Raw genomic sequence first — 23,443 nt, 5'->3', positions numbered from 1 at the left:
TGGAAATGCCATCCCTCAGTGACCTCCACCACCAAGCACTAGCAAGGTTTGGCAGGGGACTACTGCACCACCCTCGTCATCGCCTCCTCCTGCCACCGGCAGTCCCCCACCCATCTCGCTCAGTCCGTCACTACAACAAAATTCAGCCCATAAGAGCCCGCACTGATAGATATAAGAATAGCACCATCCCATCTATTGTTAAAATAATAAACAACTTCTGATTTATGTACTGTACAGCCCTGTAAATGTATTGAACGCATATCATTGTCCAAATCACATGCAAGTTTGTATATTTTCAGCCACCGTTTATTATTATTATTATTATTATTATTATTATTATTATTATTATTATTATTATTATTATTATTATTATTACACTTTTCCTAGTATGTTTACATACAGGATATATATAAAGTTGAAGGAACATTTTCTTACCTTTACAGTGAAAGGAACGATTATGACCTCTAGAGTTGTTTTTTTCCTTCACTGCTGCCCCCAGTGGTTAGCCTACCAGGACGTCGAGGCCTTTTTCCTTATCCGTGGATGCCAGAAAGTTGTTGTTTAAATGTTCACAATCTAGTCGTACTTTGGGTTATTGTGCCCCACGTGGAGCTTACTTATTATTGTAATGTTAAAAGAGTGTTTGCCACCAGTCCTGCGAACACTTGAAAAGTTCGTGCCAATGGTTTAGCATGATGTGATGCCGTATCTCCCCACAAACCTTCGTATCGTCAGCAAAATTGATTATGCGGATCGAGATGTTTTCGTAAATATACAGTCGAAATAATAATTGACAAGTATTCGCTGACTGACAAAGTTCTTCACTTTGTTTTAAATGCTATTGTTTGTAATATCCATCCTTGTACCTACCCCACCCACCGCCCCATTGGTTATACTGTACCATTGTCCCACCCCACCCACCGCCCCATTGGTTATACTGTACCATTGTCCCACCCCACCCACCGCCCCATTGGTTATACTGTACCATTGTCCCACCCCACCCACCGCCCCATTGGTTACACTGTACCATTGTCCCACCACCCGCCCCATTGGTTATACTGTACCATTGTCCCACCCACCCACCGCCCCGTTGGTTACACTGTACCATTGTCACCACCCACCGCCCCATTGGTTATACTGTACCATTGTCACCCACCCACCGCCCCATTGGTTTTTACACTGTACCATTGTCCCACCCACCTGCCCATTGGTTATACTGTACCATTGTCCCACCCCACCGCCCCATTGGTTACACCATTGTCCACCCCATTGGTTACACTGTACCATCCTCACCAACTTCCTAAGGGGTATATGCCCCCCACCCCACCCATTATCTTATTTTTTCCTGTATTTTTTTAAAAGGAAAACAACGCTATCAAATATTTTCCTTTATTAGAATGATGAATTATAAGCTCCCAACATTGATCTTGAGAGTTAATGATATATTACATAGGTCGTGATGGACTGTTCGGACACCCGCTGTTTACAAGCATCCAATATGGCGCCTCTTCCCCACAACCAGGTTATATAACAATGATACTACTGTTGCCTTCACTTGTCATTATCCCATCAATCCCGATAATTTATATAAATAATAAATACAAATCAAAATTAGATGCTCTTAGTTACTTCAAAATTATATATCATTCAAGAGAAAGATATCGCCTTATAATTAAAGAGACTTAGAGCGGTAGTAGTATGTTCTCTATTACCTGACCCGGATGGTAACAGTGTTCATACACAGGTAGGACTCTTGGCTTCATTCTACTAAATTCCTTGATAATACCGACCCTAACCTCGTAAACTGTGATAATTCCTCTATATCTACGGTATGAGGTAGTGACGTTGAGTGTGAGGTGTGGGAATAAGGTGTTAGTAGTGGTTGGTGGGTACATCTGGCGGGGTGCCTCAGAGCCCCCAAGCCAGACCTCCACCTCCTCTCTTAGTCATTATATATTACCGTGTATTTAATATATTCATTAGTTAAATAATACTCTCCTCATTGCCGTTTATTTACTATATCTGTAGCTTAATATTACTCTCGTCATTAACATAACCCTTAGGGAAATATTACTCTCCTTGTGGTAGTTATTTTCCCATTGTTATTACCATCAATTTAACGCATTCTTTAGTAAGATATTTCTCTCATTATTATACCATCTATTTGATATAACCTTCAGCAAGATGTTACTCTTTTCATTACTGTTTATTCACCTTATTCACCTTATGGCCTCCCACTAGAGGAGGTAATGCCGAGGGAAGGAGACCAGTGGCCTGTGTAGGATCCCTCCATTGTTCTTGATAATGTTGTCAAGGGTTATTTTGAAGCCCAGTACTGTTCATGACTCCACAGCTTGGCCTGGTAGACCGTTCCATAGGTCTACCAGCCTCTGTGTGAAGAAGTGTTGCCTTATGTTTGTTCTGCATGATAACTTGTTGAGCTTGTAGTTATGTCCTCTTGTGGTCATAATATATCATTCTTAGAGAATAGAAACTATTTCGTTCATCATTGTGGGTAGCACTGGTAAGGTTTTTGGAGGGTGATAATTAATTTCTCTTAACTTAACCTAACCTAATATATGGCCATGTAGCTACTTCATGTAGCAGACTTTTGCTCTGCTTATATTACTGTAATTAGATCCCCTTCAATACATTATCTTTTAATATATCCTTTAATAATATTTTAGTCTACAATGTCACCAGTTATAAATAATAATAACAGGATGTGAAAACCTTGTTATAAATTGGTATTTACACTACACCGTATAGGATAGAGGTGTGAAAACTGAGAAAGTGCTGCACTCCAGACAAACCTAGTTGCTTGTGTAGATACCAGCTGAGTCTACCATGTGTTCTGTATTTGTGGGTACTGGCATGACAAGACAAGACACTGGCATGCACTGTAATATACTGTGCACACAAGGACAAGTTACAAAAACTTGTAATTTCAGCAAAGATTTTCGTCTTTAAAGATTTATGTTATTTCTGTGAGGTTGAAATTTTTTGTTGTAAGATTATTCCATTTCGGGGTCATGATTTCTATACTGTACTGTATTCTATTTGGGTGAAATTATAGCAACCATCTGTATCTTGGGCAATTACTGTACTGTACTCTGATTAGAAAAGATTTTCCCACAACATTGGCATTCATTAATCTGATAAGAATTTTAATATATCGTTTTATAATTGTTTTTTATTTACAGATTAGGAGAAAAAGACGTGGTTGTGATCAGGTCCATAGCGGATGTCATCTGAAAACAGCAGCTGAGTGAGTACAGTACATACAACAATTTAGATACACAATAAGTCTTGTGTGTTTATTCTTGGAAAACATAAAAATGAATTGAGATAGAATTAAATACTGTATTTTCATGACAGCATTTTGTTATTTAATATTGAATATTCATCAAAAGGGATAGTATTTTATCAAAGTTTAGATATACTATACAGTTAAAAATCTCTGAAATAGTGATCTTGTTTTTTCCTGTCCTGTTTAATCATCCAACTCGGAACATTCTGCGTACTGTACCCTGATCTTCAGTCCAAAGACATCCTTCCCATCCTCCATGCAGGCAATGTCATTTTTTAATTTACTTTATTGTTTACCTCAGTAGAAATTTTGTAGGTAGGTGTTATATGTTTTGTTTAAGTAAAGTATAGTTTGGGAAGTGTTGTGTTAGTTAGTTGAAATTTAAAACTATAATTTCTTGTGGTTTTCAGAGCTGAGGTATGGACCATTTTCTAAGTGGCTTGGACCATGGACCCAACCCATGGTATGCTCCTCGTCCAGCTGTTGCAGCGCATGGGCATGAGTTTTCCATTGGCAATAGTAAGTTTATTGTAATTGTCTTTTTAACTGTACAGTAGTAGTGTACTGTATAATGTGAGAATAATTAGATATACAGTATTCATTTGCTCCCAAACCTGGGTGTTTATCTTCAACCAGCCACTGGATATTTTGTTGTCTTTGTCTCATTCCTGGCTGGTCTAAATTGTTTCTAGGATAATATCTTCATGTATCTGAAGATGAAGAAACCATTAACAACATTGATGGTATCACTCGTTCTTTGTAGTTGTTCCTTGGTTAATGTTGTACACTTCATAAACCATGGATTCCTTCATGTCCAGCCTCTTGAAATCCTCTTTGGGTCGTTTACCTGAACGCTACCAAACACTAAGGCTATATTGCATTATTCAGATCACAGATGCCTTGCTTGTGCCTATAGGCAGGCAAAGTTACTTTTAAATACTGTATGGAAATCATTAACAAATGTATTTAGAAGCAAGAGTATTAAGTGTACAGTACAAGGGATAAATCCTAGTTATTCCTACCAAGAACAACCTTATCTGATGTTACCTGGTTACTTTTCTTCATTATGTGGTATTCAATAGGCCCCCAAATTAATGGCACCCATGGCTTTAGGCCCAGTCTTCATTTTCACTAAGACTGGGTGTTATTAAGGCAGAGATCGCTGAAGGCCCAATGTATACTGACACATCAAGATTTGGGCTCAATCTTCATTATGTATTGGAATTGAGTCTTGTAATATCATAGGTCCCATTGCCCCTGTGTCTAAATGGTCACATTTTTATTTGCACCATAAATGTTTGGCTCACTGCTTCTGATATTAAAACTAGGTTATATTACATAATGGCCCAAGAACACTTGCTTATCAGTCTCTCGCATATATATTCACATTAAATAAGGATAGTCATTGGATTAAACCATAAAATGCAGTTAATGCATTTGCCAAATAGGGGTTATAAAACATTGATTTTATTGCTGTGACTTAAGGGAAATTAGTGCTTTTATAGTAAAAAATGCTGTTTTATTTAAGACTTTGTTTACTGTCATAATAAGGTTAGTGATAAAGTTAATCATTCATAGTTTGTATTAATTTATGATGATATACATGATCATATGTATATAGTGTATGGACCAGTTTGGTTTAAAAAATGTATACAGACACACACACACACACACACACACACACACACACACACACACATATGTATATACAGTAGAACTTCTCTCGTTTACTGGTCGATACTTCGCAAAATGGGATAGTTCGCATTGAATTCACTTACGATCCAACCTGTGCTAAGTTTGCCCAAAGCTTCCGACAGTTTGCAAAATTTAATTTGAAAAAGTAAAAATGCTCAAAACATCGTAATTTATATAAAAAAAAACAATAACAGATAAAGTAGCTCGGATCATCTTGAAGAAGACTGTAAAAATGCTAAGTGGTTTGTGGATAATTTGTGTACTTGAAGTTTCGTCACTAGCCAGCTGAGGTAAGTGCGGGTCACTGGCTACACTGGGGTATGCCAGACCATCATGCCTAGATAACTTTCAAAGGGTATATCCATATATCTAGTACAGTACAGGTTTTCCTTTTTTCCTTGCTTACACAGTACTGTATATGTATTAGTAGCCAGTTTAGTTTTGTTTGATGCCAGCTGTTAGTAATAATTATGGTATGTGCTTTATTTGTTAAGAGAGACACAAATGACTGCTCAGGGATTAACTGGGTGTCGTTACCTCTAAAATGCCATTTCGTGTGGCTTGTAGAAACTATATACTGTACTGATTATAAAAAAAAAGATTATTAAATTTTGTTTAAATTCATTTCCCACAAGTTTATCAGGTCAGCTAAGTTTTTCATATTTTTTATCCACAAATTTTACAAAATTAACGTCTGAACGGCGTACAGATGTTTCGAGGTTGGGAACCTCACTCACTTTGTGATACACCTGGCTGTGCTGAGATAAAGAACTTTGTTTCTTATCATGTGGCCTTGATTTAGCTGATGGTGATGTAGTAACTCTAGGCAGTCCCTACTGTATTGCTCCCACCGACATGTAACAAGCACTGGAATTGTGTTGTGTACTGTGCCTATTTTAGGCCCTTTCCTACCATACCGATTAGCCACGTGCCACAGGAGTTCACCACACCATCTTGCAGCTACGCTCCTCCCTCTCCAATACACAAGTCCTTCACGACACCTGCAACCCCTTATGTACTGTATAGGCACCAGCTCTTTGGATGGTGAGTATAAGTAGTAATTTGTATTATTACACCACCTTTTCATTTCTGTCCTTATTCTTTGGTTTAGTTTGGGCTCTTAGGGTCAGTAGTGCTTTAGAGGTTCATGTAGTTTATGATCTTTGGGTAAGAAGATGAATTTTGTACATACCGTACAGTACCTTATATTTTGGGTTCATGGTGCCAAGGTCCATAATACCCATGGTGTACGACAATCTTTATTTTGCAAAATTAAAAATGTTCACCAAACGGTCGGTCCCAAAGCATGTGTCACGCTACATAGGGATAATATTAAAAATAGTGACAAATTAAACATACTGTATAATAACAAACTGGTCCATATATGGAGAGACAGTCATATAGGTAATTGTGTAACAAAAAATAAATAGATAACACTCTTACTAACTAAACCTAAATTTGGTGTTTTGGTTGTAACCATAACAGAAAACATGTCTTCAGTGAAACAGCAAATTTTTTTTTGCATATGAATTGATTTCCATTAATTTATAGCAAAATGCAAAAAAGCTACCCCTATTAGGTTTAATAGACAATTATCCCCATTTAGTGTGAGACACACACATACATACATACATACATACATATATACATACATACATACATAGTATGATTGTGAAGTATGGACTTTGGAGAAAATTGGAAGTGCAGGTAACAGAAATGACACTCACGGGATCATTATGTGAGGTAATATTGTAGAATGGAGGTGAGGTGAAAGAAGTAATGGGTAGTAAGGATGTGCTGGATAGTAAATTTTACTTGGATTTTCTGGCTGGATAGTTCAATTTGTGTTGAGTTCAGTATAAATAAGGTATACTTACTGCCAGCCTTTTCCTCCACTCCTGCTGTTGTCTTATATCTTGGGTAGCTTTCACATACATGGTCATACAGCTCTCCCTGTTTATATTTTAATTCTTGAAGCATTTAGTTCACAAGAAACACCATTTAACATCACCTCCTTCACCAATATCCTTAAAATTAATTTTCTGCAGCATAACTGTTACCTGTTGGACTTGGCTCTCTCTGTCCCTCTAAAACTTACCATAACACCATACTGTACTGTATAAGTCTTCTTCTTATGATAATTATATATTCTTTACTCTTTATACGATGCCTATGTTTGGTATTTTTCAAGCTGGAAAATAGTTATGTCCCTACTAATTAAAAGTGTTTTCATATAAAAGTCATGAGAATTTTTGTTTTGCTGTCCTAAACATACAGTAGTGTCAATCACGGCTACTGCTTGCTTCCACAGCCTTAAGCTTGGCGTGACTTTTTTTTTTTTCATCTAAATGCCTTTAAAAATTCTCAAACATAAGTTCTATGTTAAAACCTACAATATAGAGAAAACATTAAAATATTGTAATCAAGGACTAGTAATAAAGAGTCCAATTCAGTCCTGAGAAAGCTTATACAGTATATAAATATTTTTATTTATTTAATTGTGTTTATATACAGGTATGGGGCCGTTTATCTTGCGATCCTGTATCTGGAACGCTGGAAAAACCAGCTATATTTTGGAGCGAATTATTTAAAAGAAGCGCCAAGTAATTCTAGGGCAGTGGGGGGCATTTTCCAACAGTTCCCCACCTCTGAACTGTATGTTGTATTAGGGTTGTTTTTAAACTCGTAATTTCGGGGAGATACACATAATTTTCTTTTTTTTTAACTCGGTTAAATACACATGCAATCCTAAAATCAGAAAATGCAAAAGAAAATATAATATATATATATCATAAGGTATAAAGTTTTCAGTATCTACGAGTTTCCACCATGAAGCTGTGTGGCGAGCATGTGGAGATTGGAGGCTTTGCAATGCAGAGCACCATTGCTAGGGAAGGCAGCCAGGCAATGTCCCAGCTGGGCTGCATTGCTAAGGCGAGCATCAAGGCAGCCAGTATCCCCGAGAACTGTGATGTAGTGTGGACACTAACTTTTATCATTTTTTAACTTTTTATGCTTTCATTTTTGCTATTTACAATAAAGTACAGTACTGTATATACTTTCATTGTTACATATAACTTAAGTTTTTAATGTTACAGTGTACAGATAAAGCTACTTTTAGGGGTGAATCTTGTGATCTGAACTCAGGCTTTGCAGCTAGATACAGAGGGTATATTGTACATTTAGTACATTTTAGGCTTAGCACTCCAAATTCCGGAAAAAAACCCTATCTGGTAACCCCTAGGTCCAAAGCATGTCGGATAAAAGATCCCATACCTATAAACACACACATATACAGGTACTCCGACTTACGACAACCCGGACAACGACCGTCGTGGTCGTATAGAATATTTTTCAAACACGTATTTTCGAGTCCTGACGTTAGTGATCGTGCTGTGTACTGACAACATTTTTCTTTGTAATTCCCCTTAAAATGGCTGGTAAACGTAAAAGTGAGAGTTCTCGTAGTGCTGAGAAGAAAAAGAGACGCCCATTTTAGAATTTCTATGTATTATTTTCGCTTTTTCGACTTAAGACCAATTTGACATACGACCTGGTCGTCGGGACGGAACCCCGTCGTAAGTCGAGGAGAGACTGTATGTATAGTTAAAAAATTTAACTATCCAGCCAGATACTGAGTTGGAGTGTAAATATCTATTATCCAGCTGGATAGTCTATTCAGTGCACGCCTAATGAGGAGTGGGTGTATTGGGGTCTTCTTGGAGAGTGTGGACATATTGAGAGAGAGATACTGTAGTATGTAAAAATATTGTATAGCTAATTCAGAGGGAGTAGGGAATACCAAGATTGAAATGGAGAGACAGATTAAAGTTTGCTGAAGAGTTGAAGGGAATGAACATGTAAGAAGCAACATTGTGCAGTACATAGTAGAGTGATTTTTAGAGAACTACTGTACAGTTCTGTACATACTGGTGCTGGCTGGTGTAGGAGGACAGGCTCTGAGACATTGTTGTGTAACCTTGGACACATACAGTACATCTTTGATAGCAGTAAGAATGAATTAATGACAATAAGTGAAGGGAAGATGTGTGTGTATTTTCTCTTGTTTTGGGGCACCATGTAGTAAGTGGGGAAAGGTTTGAAGGAGTAAGAATGCACACTTAAGCAGTATATGCTTTTATTACAGGTTCATTCCAGTTGATTCCCATCTCTGGCAGCAACAACCCTACCAGCAGCAACCACAATACCTACAGCACCACTTCCACACAGCCACATCTACAGTCGGCCTTTAAACCTCCTGTCGAACCACCAAAGGTGAAGTCTGAGTCTAGAGAAGTGGATGAAAGGGATGACAGCAAGACGCCCACTCCCTCAGTAGCTCTCACCCCCTTGTCCACCAACATGGCTCACCATAGCCATAAAGCCAAAGCTGGTAAGCAACTTTAAGTTTTGTTAACAGGTTTAATAAAGGTGAGTATGGTTGTCTGCAATAAGTCAGGTAAGTTCACTAGTAATCATTAATTACATACTATTTATTGTTGGCTGTAAAATTTTTGTATTGGGGGAATACAGTGTTTTGCTGGTGGCCCAAGTTGAATATTCAAGCAGTGTGGCTCCTATGTATTGTGACCTAGGCCATTGGGTCATGAAGAGTTTCACTCACACCGTATGATAGGTTATAAAATGGAGACTATTTATTATTTAGTTAATATTCTGTGTTAAGTGTTAATGAAAAAAATGGGGTTTCTCTTGCCATTCATTTATAATTTGACCCGTGAAAATGTCCTTTGGTCCCAAGTTACAGTATGATGCCCCATAATGACTGGCGATGACCTATTTTGATTTTTTAAGGTGTCTAAAATCCTGAGATACATATAAAAGTACAGGTAAAGGTATTTGTTTGTCTCGCTTCACATTGTCTTTTATCCCGAGGAAGATGAGCTGCATGATTATACAGAACATTAGTTTTGCTTTAGTGCTGTGGGCCCTCATTGAAAGCAGATTTATGCACAGTAGTTAAGTTTATACCATTGAAAATACTGTAGGTGTCACTCTTATCCAGTTACATAAAAAATTTTTAACGTACCGTGGGTTTAGTTGGTGTGGTGTAGCGGGGATGGATTATTTCCTCATTACTCCTGTATATAGTAGTCTTCTATGACAGTGGTACCAACTGTATTAGTAATGCACCTAAAAGTTATATTTTACAATTACCTTGTACAGTAAAAAAATCATACCATAATTTAAAATAATGTGGACTCTAGCCCACATTATGAATTACAGTACAGTATAGTATAGGATTTTATGAAATATGAGTTTTTGCATCAAACTTAAATTCCCACTGCTTTGTATACATGACATGAATGCTGCCATCCAAATGTTTGTTCAATTCCAAATTCCACCCACTCCTATAACTCCACACTTGTACATACCTGTAATTAGCAGATGATATTTAAAAATACAGAGTGATTACATGACAATAAATGAAGAGAAATTTGACAATCAGGCAACTGGCTGAGGAACTGTCTGGTTGAAATGAGTCCATTTGCCCCCAGTGAGTTTGATGAGTAGGTTATATGGTGTTTGTTGGAGGAGGATGACATATTGAAAGATAATTTGTAGACTTCATATCACTGGGAGTGGTAGAGAATAATGTAATAAGTTAGTGAAATAAGTAAGCATATTGGTAGTAGAAAACTGCATTACTTTAACATAAAGTTCATAATTACTCAGGGAAAAAAAATTATATTGGCAGAAATGTCTATTGTAAGTAAGGATTTTTGTTTGTAAATCGAATCGTGGAACAAATTCTATTTTTTCATAACTTTGGGTTTTCATGAACCGAACTTTTATAAATCAGTGACTGTATGTAACTGTATATTTGCAGTGCATCAGTTGCTGCCTCTCACATCTACCCCTTCAGTTGTGGCTTTGAGAAATTTAATATCTTATGGGAATGCAGGATTAAAGGGTAACTGTGAATACATTATACAGCATTCCAAACATATTTCCATTTTTTTATGAAGCACAAGTGGAATAAAACTACAGTGAACCCTCACTTTACGCGGTTAATTCAACCCACGGCGGCCCGCGTAAAGTGAGAAACGCGTAAAGTGAACAACATAACATATGGGATTAATTGAAATAGAGACCGGGCCGACCCCCAAACTCCACTTTTTCCCGACACAATACGTATGTTTTACTAAAAATAACCTCTTAACTTTATGATGGTATTCACACACACATAATATAGAAGGGAACAGTCAATAAGAGAAGAATAAACTGAAGGTTAGGTTAGAAAAAAACAAGGCTGGGGTTAACACTTACGTTAGTAGAAGAGATGGGTCGGCGTAGGGGAATGGAGGCTGGTTCCGAGGCAGAGGGCAGGCTACTGGCCCTCAGGTGAGTCTTCATCGGTGTCATCCACACTTACTAGTGCCTCCCTGACAAATCCCTCAAAGTCATCATCACTGTCTCTACCTCTGTCACTATCACTGGCTTGGGCTGGCTGTGGTGGGTTGCGGGCGAAGAACTCTGTTATGCTTTGTTGACGGCTGGTGTTTATGTTGTCGTGATAAACCTTGATGTAGGGCTCCATAGTCTGCAACAGCTGGGTAGTGAAGATTTCATACCTGTTTGCGTCAGGGTCGTCGGAAAGGAGGAGCTTGGCTTTCTCGGTACACTTGATGGCACCCCTAACATTACTATGGGATAAGCGGCGTTCTTCTTGGGATGACACACCACCTGCCTCTTCACTGACGTCATCATCATCTACCATGTCGTCGGTAGTCACAACAGGATCCATTATCACCTCCAGGATGTCGTCGTTGGTGGTCTCGGAGAAGCCTGCAGCTGTAACACTCTGTGCAGCTTCTCTGGCAAGGTCCACTGCTACTGCAACAGTCTGAACCTCACCAGTCACAGATTTACTCTGCCTAACGCCTGGAATGCCTTGCAACACATGTCTCCATGCGTGACGAACAGTTGCTACAGAGAGCTGATCCCATGCCTCCACCAAGAAGTCCACAGCTTTCTTGACGATGAATGTTCTCCAGAATTGTTTTAAAAGTACTTCTTGCTCTGCTAACTGTTGATCCTCGTCGTCTTTGCTCTTGCTATCGGTGTTGGTGTCACTCAGGTTACGCAACTCTTCCTTGGTGTTGGTGTAGTCGTTCAGGAGCTTGAATTTTTTAGTAGAGAATGCAGCTTTTACATTACAGATTAACTCTTGGTCCATGGGCTGTAATATAGACGTAGTGTTGGGAGGAAGGAAGACCACTTTTATGTTGGGGTGACGATCTAACAGTAGGGGCGAGTGTCCTGGTGCGTTGTCCAGCAGCAACAAAATCTTGAATGGCACATTCTGTTGCTCACAGAATTTCTTCACATCGGGAACAAAACAGTCATCAAACCAGGAGAGGGACAGTGTAGAGAACATCCATGCCTTACGTGCGGTCAGCCAGTGGACATTTAGCTTGGTCATGTCCATGCTCTTGTAGGCGTGCGGCTTGCGTGCTGTGTGGATCACCGATAACCTGAGCTTACAGGTACCGGAGGCATTGGTGGTAAACAGGACGGTGATGCGCTCCTTCTGCAACTTCCGGCCCCGAATCTTGCTGGTATTCTTCACAACGAAGGTCTTGGAAGATAGTTTTTTCCAAAAAAGACCAGATTCGTCCATGTTAAACACCTAGTCGTCGGTGTAATGTCCTTCCTCCATAATCTCACGTAAAAACGGAGGAAATTCCCTAGCCGCAACACGGTCAGCACTAGCTTCTTCACCACCAATGTTGATATTGGTGATCTTGTTTCTCTTCTTAAAGCTCTGTAACCACCCAGAGGAAGCATTAAAGGGTTTGGGCTCTGTAATTCCCATCTTTCGTGACACTGCAGCATACAGTTCACGTGCGTACTCCTGAACTGAGCGCGTGTCCACCGCTATGTTCAGTCGCGCCTGACGCACCAAGTAGCTCACAAGTAATTTTTCTGTCTTGGGAAGCACCTGGTTGTGGCAATACTTGATCATAGAAGCACCTGTAGACTTTGTGATGTTCATGTGCTCCTTTATCTTGGCTGCATCCTTCTTAATTGTCCTGATCGTAGACTCGTTAACACCATGCTGGCGCGCGAGATCATCCTGTCTTGTTCCTTTCTCCAACTCTTGTATGATCTTATACTTAATTTCGTAGCTTAAGGAACGTCGTATCTTCTTTGGCTTAGGGTGGCTGGGTCCAGGTAAGGAAAGGTTTCTCTTTGGGGGCGGTGGTCCGGCGGAAGCCATTTTACAGAACAATGGATTCACGTATACACGGTGTGGCCTGGAGGGATGAAACTGCCGCGGCTAGGTCAAGCGTCGTCTTTCCTCCCTCCCTCCTGCGGGTGGACACGTCATATTACTTTAAACCAATCACAGCTAGCAGTGGAGGGAGGTAAGGGCGCATGGCCCAATTACAGTCCGATACGTCATATGATGTCACTGATAACGCAACAAAGACACACACTGCGCAACCTACTCGCGCCGCTTGCACAACATGGCGGATGGCGGGAGGTTTGGATCCAAAAATGGCGCGGCTCGCCAGCCGCTCTCCGCGTAAAGGGGTACACGCACCGCGGAAAGTGAGCATTCCGGTTTCGGCAGGGTACCGCGTAAACGTGGAAACACGTAAAGTGGGACCGCGTAAAGCGAGGGTTGACTGTACAGTATTAAGTATGTATGTGAAAATAGAAACCATTATGAAACAAAAAATAATGAATTCTAGCTGTTTATTTTCGAACATTTTGGTAATCCATATGTTAATTTCTTTTAGCTTTTCAAGTGCATGATTTCTCCAACTCACACAGGACAATTTAACACAGATAAGCACTGAAGCTTTCACTCTGGCATGGACATCTTCTTCAGAACTACGAGTAGCAGTGTGGTTCCTTTTATACCATGTTCTTGTCCATGTGTCACAAAGCTTATGCCATTCTTCAGCTCATCAACTAGCTCCACTTTCTGTATTTAAAGCTGTTTTCCCTCACTGCAGCAACACATTCAGATGCATTACATATAGGCACCATTATATTTAAAGGTTAATACAGAACAGGAATTCAAAGGAAATATCCATGAGACCAAGATTGCTTTAGAACAGCATGTGGCAGACTAATGGTGTGTTGGAATGCTGTAGTTATACCTGCCTGACGTAACTAGGTGTTTATACAGGTACCAATTTCGCTTATACAGTGCCAGCCTTTCTCTTTTGTCGGATCACCGGTATGACTTTTGCCAGGCAAGATCTACTGGTGATCTGCTCTCCTACTGCACCCATCTTTGGTCATCCTTTCTTAGGGATTATGGGTAAACTTTCGTCATTCCCTTTGACATCTCCAAAGCATTTGGAGGGTATGGTAGAAGCCTTTGCTTTCTAAACTTCCCTCTTATGGTTTCTGTCCCCCACTTTGTTCTCTAATTTCTAGCTTCCTTGAGAACCGATCCATGGAGTTGATGTCGAGGGATCGATCTCTCGCTTTTTATCTACCAATAGTGGCGTCCCACAGGGTTCTGTTCTCCACACTACGACTAGTTCTATCCATTCTTGCGCTGATGATTCTAGTTTCCACTCTTCTTCATATTTTTCCCTTCCCCCAATTCTCAAACTAGGTCTGTTTCTAGAGCTGATATCACTTCATCTATCAATGCGGATCTGTGCAGCATCTCCGAACGGGGAGGTAGAAACTTGGTTAAATTCAATACTGTAGTAATAAAACACAGTATTTACCAATTACACTTTCCTAAAAGGAAGATCTCCCACTAATCACATTTCAGGATGCAATCATTCTGCCAAATTCTAAAATAGTTATGCTAGGCCTCGCCATTTTCTCTAAAATGTTGTGGAAGCCACAATGCTATACAGAACACTAGCTACTGCACTCCTGAGCAGTTGCTTCAAGTTTATAAGGGATTCATTCGTCTTAACTTGGAGTACTGCTCTCATATCTGGGGTGGCTCTTCTTTTGTTCAATTGTTAGATAGGGTGGACTCAAAGGCATTTTGTCTTATTAACTCTCCTCCTTTAGTTGATAAGCTCTTTTCCCTTTCTCTTCACCACAATGTTGCTTCACTCTCTTTTACAGGTACAGGTAGTTCTGCTATAACGCGATAATTGTGTTCTTGTAAAATATCGTGTTATAGAAAATCGCGTAATAGAAATAACAGGGCTTATGGAGAAAATAGGGTTAGGTGCAGATTACTCGAAATCGAAAAAATTTAGTAGTTAGCCTAACACAAAGGATAGCACAGTCTAAATAAATGTTACATTCATATCTAATAATGAAATCATACAGTAAATGTAATACTTTACCTTGACAAAATATGAATGTAACTTGATGGGGGAGAAGGGTGATTTTGAGGTTGATAACATCGAGCTTCTCTTCAAGTGTTATATCCTTTCTTTTACGATCATCACCGGGAATTCTATCACCAGAACGCTTCTTGGAGATATTCTTCTTTACCATATTCACAGTTAATACCACAAAATTGGAGAAATAGTAAGCAAAAATCGCGTTATAGCAAACAAGCGTTCGCGTTATACAAATATCGTTCCTAATTCATAAATCGCGTTAGAGCAAATTCGCGTTATCAAAACACGCGTTATAGCAGAACTCACTGTACTTTAATGGGCAATGCTCGGTGGATTTGGCATCCTGTGTACCGCCGGTAAGGCTGTGGGCTCATAACACTCGTCTTGCCCGCAGTGCCCACCGTTTCTGTGTGGATGTCGGTCACACTAGAATAACCCTTTACGTATACAGTAGTACATCCTTCTTTCTGCACACAGCCAAACTATGGAATGCCCAGCCTTCCTCTGTGCTTCTGTACTCATACAATCTGTCTCACTTCAAAAAGCTGGTTTTCCGGCATCTTCGTGGTGTAGATTAATACAGCATACAGTCTCTCCTCGACTTACAACGAGGTTCTGGACTGATGACCAGGTCGTAAGTTGAATTGGTCGTAAGTCGAAAATGCAAAAATAATGCAAGGAAATCTAAAATGGGTGTCTCTCTTTCTTCTCAGCACCACGAGAACTCTCACTTTTATGCTTGCCAGCCATTTTAAAGGGAATTACAAACTAAAATTTTGTCGGTACACAGTGCGATCAGTAACGTCGCGACTCGAAAATATGTAATTTGAAAAATATTTTATACGATTGCGTCGGTCGTATTTTCGGGTGGTCGTAAGTCGAGGAGTACCTATAGTCTTTTTCTCTTCTATTTTTAATGTATTTTCTCTTATTTTTGGCCTCCCAGGCCCTGTTGTGGGTCGATGACACGTGCCCGGGTGGGCTCTTCCCTGTAAAAAAAAAAAAAACTAGTGATGTAACCTTTGGTACAGTATTACCCCGCCTAACGCGGTTTCACTTAACGCGTTTTTTCATATACGCGGTGCCTCGCCAGAAGCGAACTTTCACTTAACACGGATTTTTTCCACATATACGTGGTGAGTGTCCGGCTCGAGACGCTATTTTTAGATTTGCCCCACCCGCCACCCTGCCTGACTGCCTGTTTTAGCTCATAAAATTCATACAAATTACCCGGCCAGAATATAATTTACATTGCTGGAATTCTTATAATTTGGTGATCATTTTGAATATAAACATCATATATTTTGCATTAGACATACAAATTTTAGATAAAATGTTTTCTCTAGTAAATATGTTATCTTTTGTGCAAAATATATGACATTTATATTCAAAATATTCCTGGTCTTACAAGGAATCCAGCAATGTCAATTGTATTATCCTAACTTTAGTTTGAGGTATTATTTATTAAAATTTAGTGGTTTTCCCCAAAAATTTCTCAGAGAGGGAAGAGCCAGCAGTGTAGTGTGAGAAGAGGGGGAGGGAGTTGAGTCCATTATTTGAATGGACATTAACTTGGCGACTGTATTTCTCTATTTCTCTTAAGTATTAATTGTGTGCATGTACCATCATAAAATTAAGATGTTATTTTTACTACAACATAGTTATGTGTCTTCAAAAAGTGGAGTTTGGGGGTCGGGCTGGTTTCTATTGGAATTAATCCCATATGTTCTGTTGTTCACTTAACGCGGGACCCTCTGGGTTCTATTGACCGCGTTAAGTGGGGTACAACTGTATAAACAATACTAGCATGTTTTATTTCTAACCTGCATGATGTAAGTATAAGTGGGTTTCCATTTTTCTTTACAATGAAGATATTAACAATTACCGGTATATAATTGTACTCAATTCAAAGTACAATTCTTATATACTGTATGTCTGAAATTAACATGACAGTTTTTGGTCAGTGATGTAACTGGTATAAATTTTTTCCCCCCTTGCCAGTAAGTGCAGAGTATTGTATATTTTGGTGAACTAAACACAGGTTTTTAGTGAAATAAAAGTGAACTATCCCACTCCGCAAAGTATCGATCGGCAAACTAAAGAATTTTACCATATCCAAGAATTTTTATGAGGAAGGACTTTTTAATGAATCAAAAGTTTATGTATTCTATGTTTGGTTAAATAGATTAATTGTCCTAAGGTATGTGGTCTTGTACTTCTATAAGGAAATAACCTTCTATAATTTACCACCCTTCAGTTAACAGGTCCCTTTGGCTGTTTCCCTTAATCCTTTTCCTCTATGATGCAGTGACCAGAATCATGAACAGACACCAACAGACTCAACTCTCATATGCTGTCATTCATTCATTCTTACTGTTGCAGGAAATGTGTACTGTACTACTGTGATGTTCTCTCTACAAGAAGCTGCAGCCATGTTGTTTCTTGGTAGATAGATGAGGTACTAGGGATAGTTACTGTATATACAAGTGGATGATATGAGACCCTAAGCCATCCCAATTTTATGAATGATGTGTAATTTAGAGATTGTGGGTCAATACTTAGTGAATAGTGTCCAACTTATGTTTGGAGCAGTGATTTGACCCAGATCATGAATGATACTATGCACAATTTTAGCCTTTATAGATCACTTGAAGATTAGGCCTGCCCCAATGTAGTTTCAGGCTGGTTTAGCTGGTGGATGATTTAAGGTGAGCACTTTAGGGGCTGATCTTCGAGTGATCCTTAAAGGCGAGAATTGCAAATGGCCTCGTTTGTTTTCCTGGATCACAACTACAACCACATCACTGTTTCTTCCAATAAAATATACAATGGTTGAATTTCAGGTGAGCTTGAGTGTCAACAAACTCTAAGTATTGGGAAGAGTAAACCAGTCCTACTTTGCTGGCTGTAATCAGTACTTGGGTTATGTACTGTACTGTACTGTACTAGGAATGTAGATTTACAGTATATCTTGCATAGTGAATGATTACACAACTGGCTAAGAAAAACCACTTGAACTAAACATACATCATTCACTTTTAAAAACCAAACACCAACCATACTACAGATTCTGTGACATACTTCAAAATAGAAAAGGATAAATATAATACTGTATATGAGAAGTAAAGTACAAATATAACACATAATTTCAGTTGTTCATCAGGGAAGCAAGACAGGTTTATGTTTTGATATAATGGTCGGCAATTTAATCTGGCTGGAAATGTGAACTGTCCTTGTAGATTGGGCTGAATTTGGTTTTCTCAGGTGAGAAGGTATTTGCTCATGGCTAATGTTAGTATATAATGCCAGTAAATATTTATGCCTATTTAGTACCAACAAAATGCTCCTGATAGATGCCTACTGGTTGAGATGTCACAGGTAACTCACTGCAGATCCTTTAAGTTGTAAAACGGATATAGTATAAATAATTAATCCTTCATTTACAAATTATAATAACTAGTATTGTCTTTTTTGCAGGTGAACGCTGGGACACGAAGAAAGTTTGTAACATTTGTGGAAAAGTACTTTCTCGTGGTGACAAACTGAAGAATCACATCCGAACACATACCAAAAATTTCCCCTTCGAATGTGACGACTGCGGCCAAGGATTTCTCCGGTCAGAGGGACTTCGTGTGCACAACCGCGTTCATACTGGGGAGCGTCCTTATGTATGTATGGTGTGTGGGAAGGCATATACAAGGAAAGATAAACTTACTAGACATGCTATAGTTCATACTGGTGAAAGGCCATTTGTCTGTCAGCACTGTGGCAAATCCTTTACTCGGAAGGATAAGATGCAGCGGCACGAGATGATACACAAAGTTGACAAGCCCTTCACTTGTGTGCCGTGTAATCTGGAATTTGTACGTCAAGAAACTTACAATGCCCACATGGAGAGGAAGCATCCTGACTGCCTCCCTTACACTGTGGTGCAGCAGCCTCGGTCTGGGAGCCCAGGATACCACCCACAAGGACTTAATCTGACAGATAATAAGAGTGGTATCAAACTGGCTCAGAGCAGTAGTAAATCATTAAACACTCCTACATCAGCAAGTGCTACTACATCATCAAGTACTGCTTTTCCAAGTGGTACATCACTGCTTAGTGGTTCATCACTAACCACTTGTACCTCACTTCCTGGTGGTAGTCATCTAACAAGTGGACCATCAGTTTTTAGTGGTACTTCACTTCTAAGTGGTAGTTCACTCTTAAGCAATTCATCTCTTCTAAGTGGCACCTCTCTTGCAAGTGGTAGTGGGTCTCAAACCTTATCATGAATTTTAATACCATAAAGAAATTGTTTCTTACATTTATGTAATAGATATCCTGTCATCAACTTGTCATGTAAGTTTTATCCTAGAAATGATATTGTCCATAATATATTGTATTGTATCTGGGCTAAGTTATTTTGGTAGCTTAGCTTATGTAATCCTCTCATAACTTATTATTTAAAATTTTTGGTGGACAAATTTTACGATTTTACCAGAATCCATTAAGAGGTTTGTGAAAGAGAACAGTACATGTAAATTGTTCTTTTTATATATTTTTTTCCTTCAAATTTAAGGACAAGTTACATAATGAAATTAAATTTCATTGCATTGCCAGATACTTGATGTGTACATCATGTACAATGTGTGAATGAAGTATCTTCCCAGATTTGGCCAAAGTATAATGAATCCTGACTGCCCAGCACAGTGAATGGCATTACTGGCGATCCCTTTCAAAGGTTCCACAGGCCTGCCAACTGTTTATGGGCTCCCCACATGCATTTATCAAATGGCTCAACCATTCTGCGATGTATTAATCAAAACCCCAGGAAGATACCACATTCTCTCACTGTACCTACGTATTATTCTACTGGTTGTCAAGATAGTTTGTGAGATAACTATTAATTTTTATTTAAATTAAGGAGATGATAGCCATCTTGCTTGTGTGAAGATCACTTGCTATTCTTAAAGCCCTTGGAGAGAGAAGACCTAAGGTAAAACAAAAAGGGGCTGTTGCTTGCAAAACATGAACAGTGATAACAATTATTAACTCTCTAAGTCTATTCACTTAGTTTTTATTAATAATACTTACATTTTATGAATAATTCAAGAGGAAATGATTGGAAGAAGATGTTTCTAACAACATTATGTTTGGATGACCTCTGGAAATTGTGATGGAGAATATGGTAGCCTCTATAATAACCTGGAGGATACACTAGACAGGCACTCGTCATGTCATGCACTCACAGGAGTTTGTTTGCATTGTGGCTGGCTGTCAAAACAAAGCTGTGTTGGACCATCTTGTTACTGCTAGTAACGGTGTTTTTATTTAAATGTTCTTTTATTATTATTATTATAATGATGACTTATCACATACAGTATTATGTAAGTGTTAGGACCTTCACTTTAATGAAATATAAAGATAATGTTTTAGCTGTGTCTTACTTCTGTCATAGTTCATGATCAGATGATTTTCTCAAATTCCTGAAATTTTTATATTATATAAAACTATACTGTACTGTATAGTAATAGGTATTGAATGGAAGATGTAAATCTACAATATTATGAAAGCAATACATAATAACTACAGGATATCTTGTACAGTAATTGGTTTGGTCAGGTTCAGTACAGGAAGTTTGCAGAATTTATATACTGTACTGTAGTTTAACAAATGTTACTTTTTGTTACAATTATGTACTGTAAATGGCATACCGGTATGTGTAAATGTACGGTGGGTAATTTATTATGTAAGCTGTGATTGGCTGTAGTGACCTGGTGAGTCACATGCTGTAATTTCCTGTAGAAATTTGCATACTGGCATAAGTTATTGTGAATCATGCAGTGTGACTGATGCCTGCAATTAAGTAGCATATACTATAGGTGGGCAAGGGGTGACTAAATTTAAGTTTATAGACATCTCAGAGGGCATTGCATAGTCGAGTGTCCATAACTGGAGCTGGTGGACAACCACCCTACTAGGGACTACAGCTCAATATTGAAGAAGCCACAGAAAATTGTCAGGGCAAACTTATTTGGAGTGAGAATTTTAAACTCATGGAACAAACTGCCAGAGTGTGTTGTGATGGTGCTGAGTGTGATCTCATTTAAAACCAAACTGGACCAACACTGGTGCAGGTACAGAATCATTCTGGAGCCAGTACATGCCCAGTACTTGCCAACAGCGTGTAACACAGATTTGACTTGCCGCCTAAGCGACTAACGAACCAATAGGTGGCAAAGAGGATACTAAGAGTAAGTAAAAGAGTCTTACACTGTGATTGGCTGTAGCAAGCCATACAGGAGATGTTCCTTCCTTTGTTAGATTAGGTGAGGTGAGGTTTGTTTGGTTCACTACGCTTGTTTTAAAAATAATTATTTGTAAGTTTCTCAAGTCTTCTGTGCTTTAAAACCAAAAGAGTTGTGTCTGCGGTGGAAAAAATTGTGGTTCAGTGTAAGATATTCATGTGGTATAGCTGAACTAGGACACACCAGGTGAGGTTAAGTCAGTCTAACCAACATTACCTAATTGAATCTTGCAAGCCTTACCAACTTTACTTTAGAGACCTAACCTAACCAAACCTAAATGTACATACCTTACCAACCAAACACAATGGAGAAAAGAAAATACACCTTTGATTCACTTCAACCATTTGTAGTACACTTAATATATGTAACCATCCGGGGGGGGGGGGGTTGCAGCCGGGTATGGAAGAGTGGACACCATGTGATTGAAATTAACTATCAGACTCAACAATTTTAAGTTGTATTCCTAGCTACATGCATTGTATATTTAGGAAAACAATTTGGTTAAAAATAATGAAAAATGAGAAGGATTTAGTACAGTGTATTTGAATAAGTTGGAATCTTACTGTATAATCCCATCTACTGTACAGTATTATCAATTCCTAGAGTAAGTGTATTTGTTGCTGCTCTATTATATTGAATATTGGATCTCTATAATATACTGTATTAGGAAATCTCTTAACAATTGTTTTAGTAAGTACACAGTAAAAATACTGTATAATGGATGTGCCATACTGTACTTTCTCTAGTGTTATGAGTAATGGTTGAGGTAAATTATGTCCTTATATAAGTTTTAGGTGTCGGCAGATGGTACAGCTCCACTGTTTTGTGAAGAAATGGTGAATTCTCTAACTGGTATAACATTTTACACACCAAACTAGTGGTACCAGCTGGATGTTTTGACTGCAGGCCTTCAAATGCACATAGCTTTTGTTGACCTGTGACATCACTATATCAAATGACTGTGCCTGCTCACTTGCACTGTAACACTTTAATTTATATGATACTGATAATAATATACATGAAAACAGCTGTAAAAGTTTACTGGTACAGGTGCATGTTGTGCTTACTGCAATGTGTCCAGAATTAAACCAAAAGGATTGCAGTATGGTGTATCACTAACATGGCAAGAATGTACTTGCATTGTAATGAAAAATAAAGTGCAAAGGTAGACAAAGATAAGCTTGAACGCATATGTAGAGAAGATAAGGTGATTGACACTGCACACATATGGCGACTCATGTGAGTAAGAGATTGATAAAAGTAATTGATAATGTAGTGTACATAAGTCCTCACTTGCCATTGTTAATAGTAGTAGACCTCATGTTGAGGATTGAATCTATTCCTTTGGTACGTTTGTGAAGCAAAGTTCTGTCATTTGCAGTATAACTTAGTAAGCTGACTTTCTTCCAGATAATTTTTCTGTATTAAAGTTTCGGTGAAGTGTAATCCCACATTTGATGAGGAAGGAAGTGATTGGGAACTGTTTGGATGCGTAGTATGATAAGTAAGTCAGGAATGGATCTTTGAACTTTTAAGTGACAATTTCAGTGATCTGAATGTTCAGCCACAGTACTGTACTGTACTGTGGAAAGAAGTCTGATTTAGAATAAAACTGATATTTCATAGGAAGGTCTCTGATTTCCCTGGAGTTATTGAATATTTCTTATATACTGTATGTATATATTTGTGTGCATTTGTGTGTGTGTGTGTGTGGGGAATATAAATTAAGTTTCATGGGTGGCATTAAATGGTAAAAACTTGGTTATGATGAGGCCAATTTTCTCAACAGTTGTGGAGAGTTGGTACTGTACAGTACAGAACGTACTGTACTGTATGTTCACAAG

The 23,443-nt window shown here is 38.6% G+C and overlaps 1 protein-coding gene across 4 annotated transcripts; it reads left to right on the top strand.

Annotated features, from left to right (window-relative positions):
• Nucleotides 1–1,711: 1,711 nt before the first annotated feature.
• LOC121872556 (zinc finger protein 345-like) lies at nt 1,712–23,224 on the top strand. Of its 4 annotated transcripts, none has more exons than XM_042375364.1 (6): nt 1,712–1,744; nt 3,204–3,268; nt 3,721–3,829; nt 5,930–6,049; nt 9,153–9,398; nt 18,784–23,224. In XM_042375364.1, the coding sequence occupies exons 3-6, from the start codon at nt 3,730–3,732 to the stop codon at nt 19,581–19,583; spliced, it is 1,266 nt and encodes a 421-aa protein (XP_042231298.1). In that variant the 5' UTR covers nt 1,712–1,744; nt 3,204–3,268; nt 3,721–3,729; the 3' UTR covers nt 19,584–23,224. The 4 variants fall into 4 exon arrangements, with proteins under 4 accessions (XP_042231298.1, XP_042231300.1, XP_042231296.1 ...); XM_042375362.1 differs by lacking the exon at nt 1,712–1,744 and adding an exon at nt 1,752–1,829; XM_042375365.1 differs by lacking the exon at nt 1,712–1,744 and adding an exon at nt 1,753–1,829 and having other exon boundaries at nt 5,966–6,049.
• The last annotated feature ends 219 nt before the right edge of the window (nt 23,225–23,443 follow it).

This window comes from Homarus americanus, unplaced genomic scaffold (genome assembly GCF_018991925.1).
Source record: "Homarus americanus isolate GMGI-L3 unplaced genomic scaffold, GMGI_Hamer_2.0 scaffold39155, whole genome shotgun sequence".
Taxonomy (NCBI): Eukaryota; Metazoa; Arthropoda; class Malacostraca; order Decapoda; family Nephropidae; genus Homarus; species Homarus americanus.
This window is presented reverse-complemented; position numbering and strand designations above follow the sequence as displayed.

Bases quoted from the DNA above. Each gene is read 5' to 3' on its own strand.
- LOC121872556 (XM_042375364.1), top strand. From the start codon at position 3,730: ATGGACCATTTTCTAAGTGGCTTGGACCATGGACCCAACCCATGGTAT. The intron at 6,050-9,152 runs GTGAGTATAAGT...CTTTTATTACAG, and splicing joins AGGCACCAGCTCTTTGGATG to GTTCATTCCAGTTGATTCCC. The intron at 9,399-18,783 runs GTAAGCAACTTT...TCTTTTTTGCAG, and splicing joins TAGCCATAAAGCCAAAGCTG to GTGAACGCTGGGACACGAAG.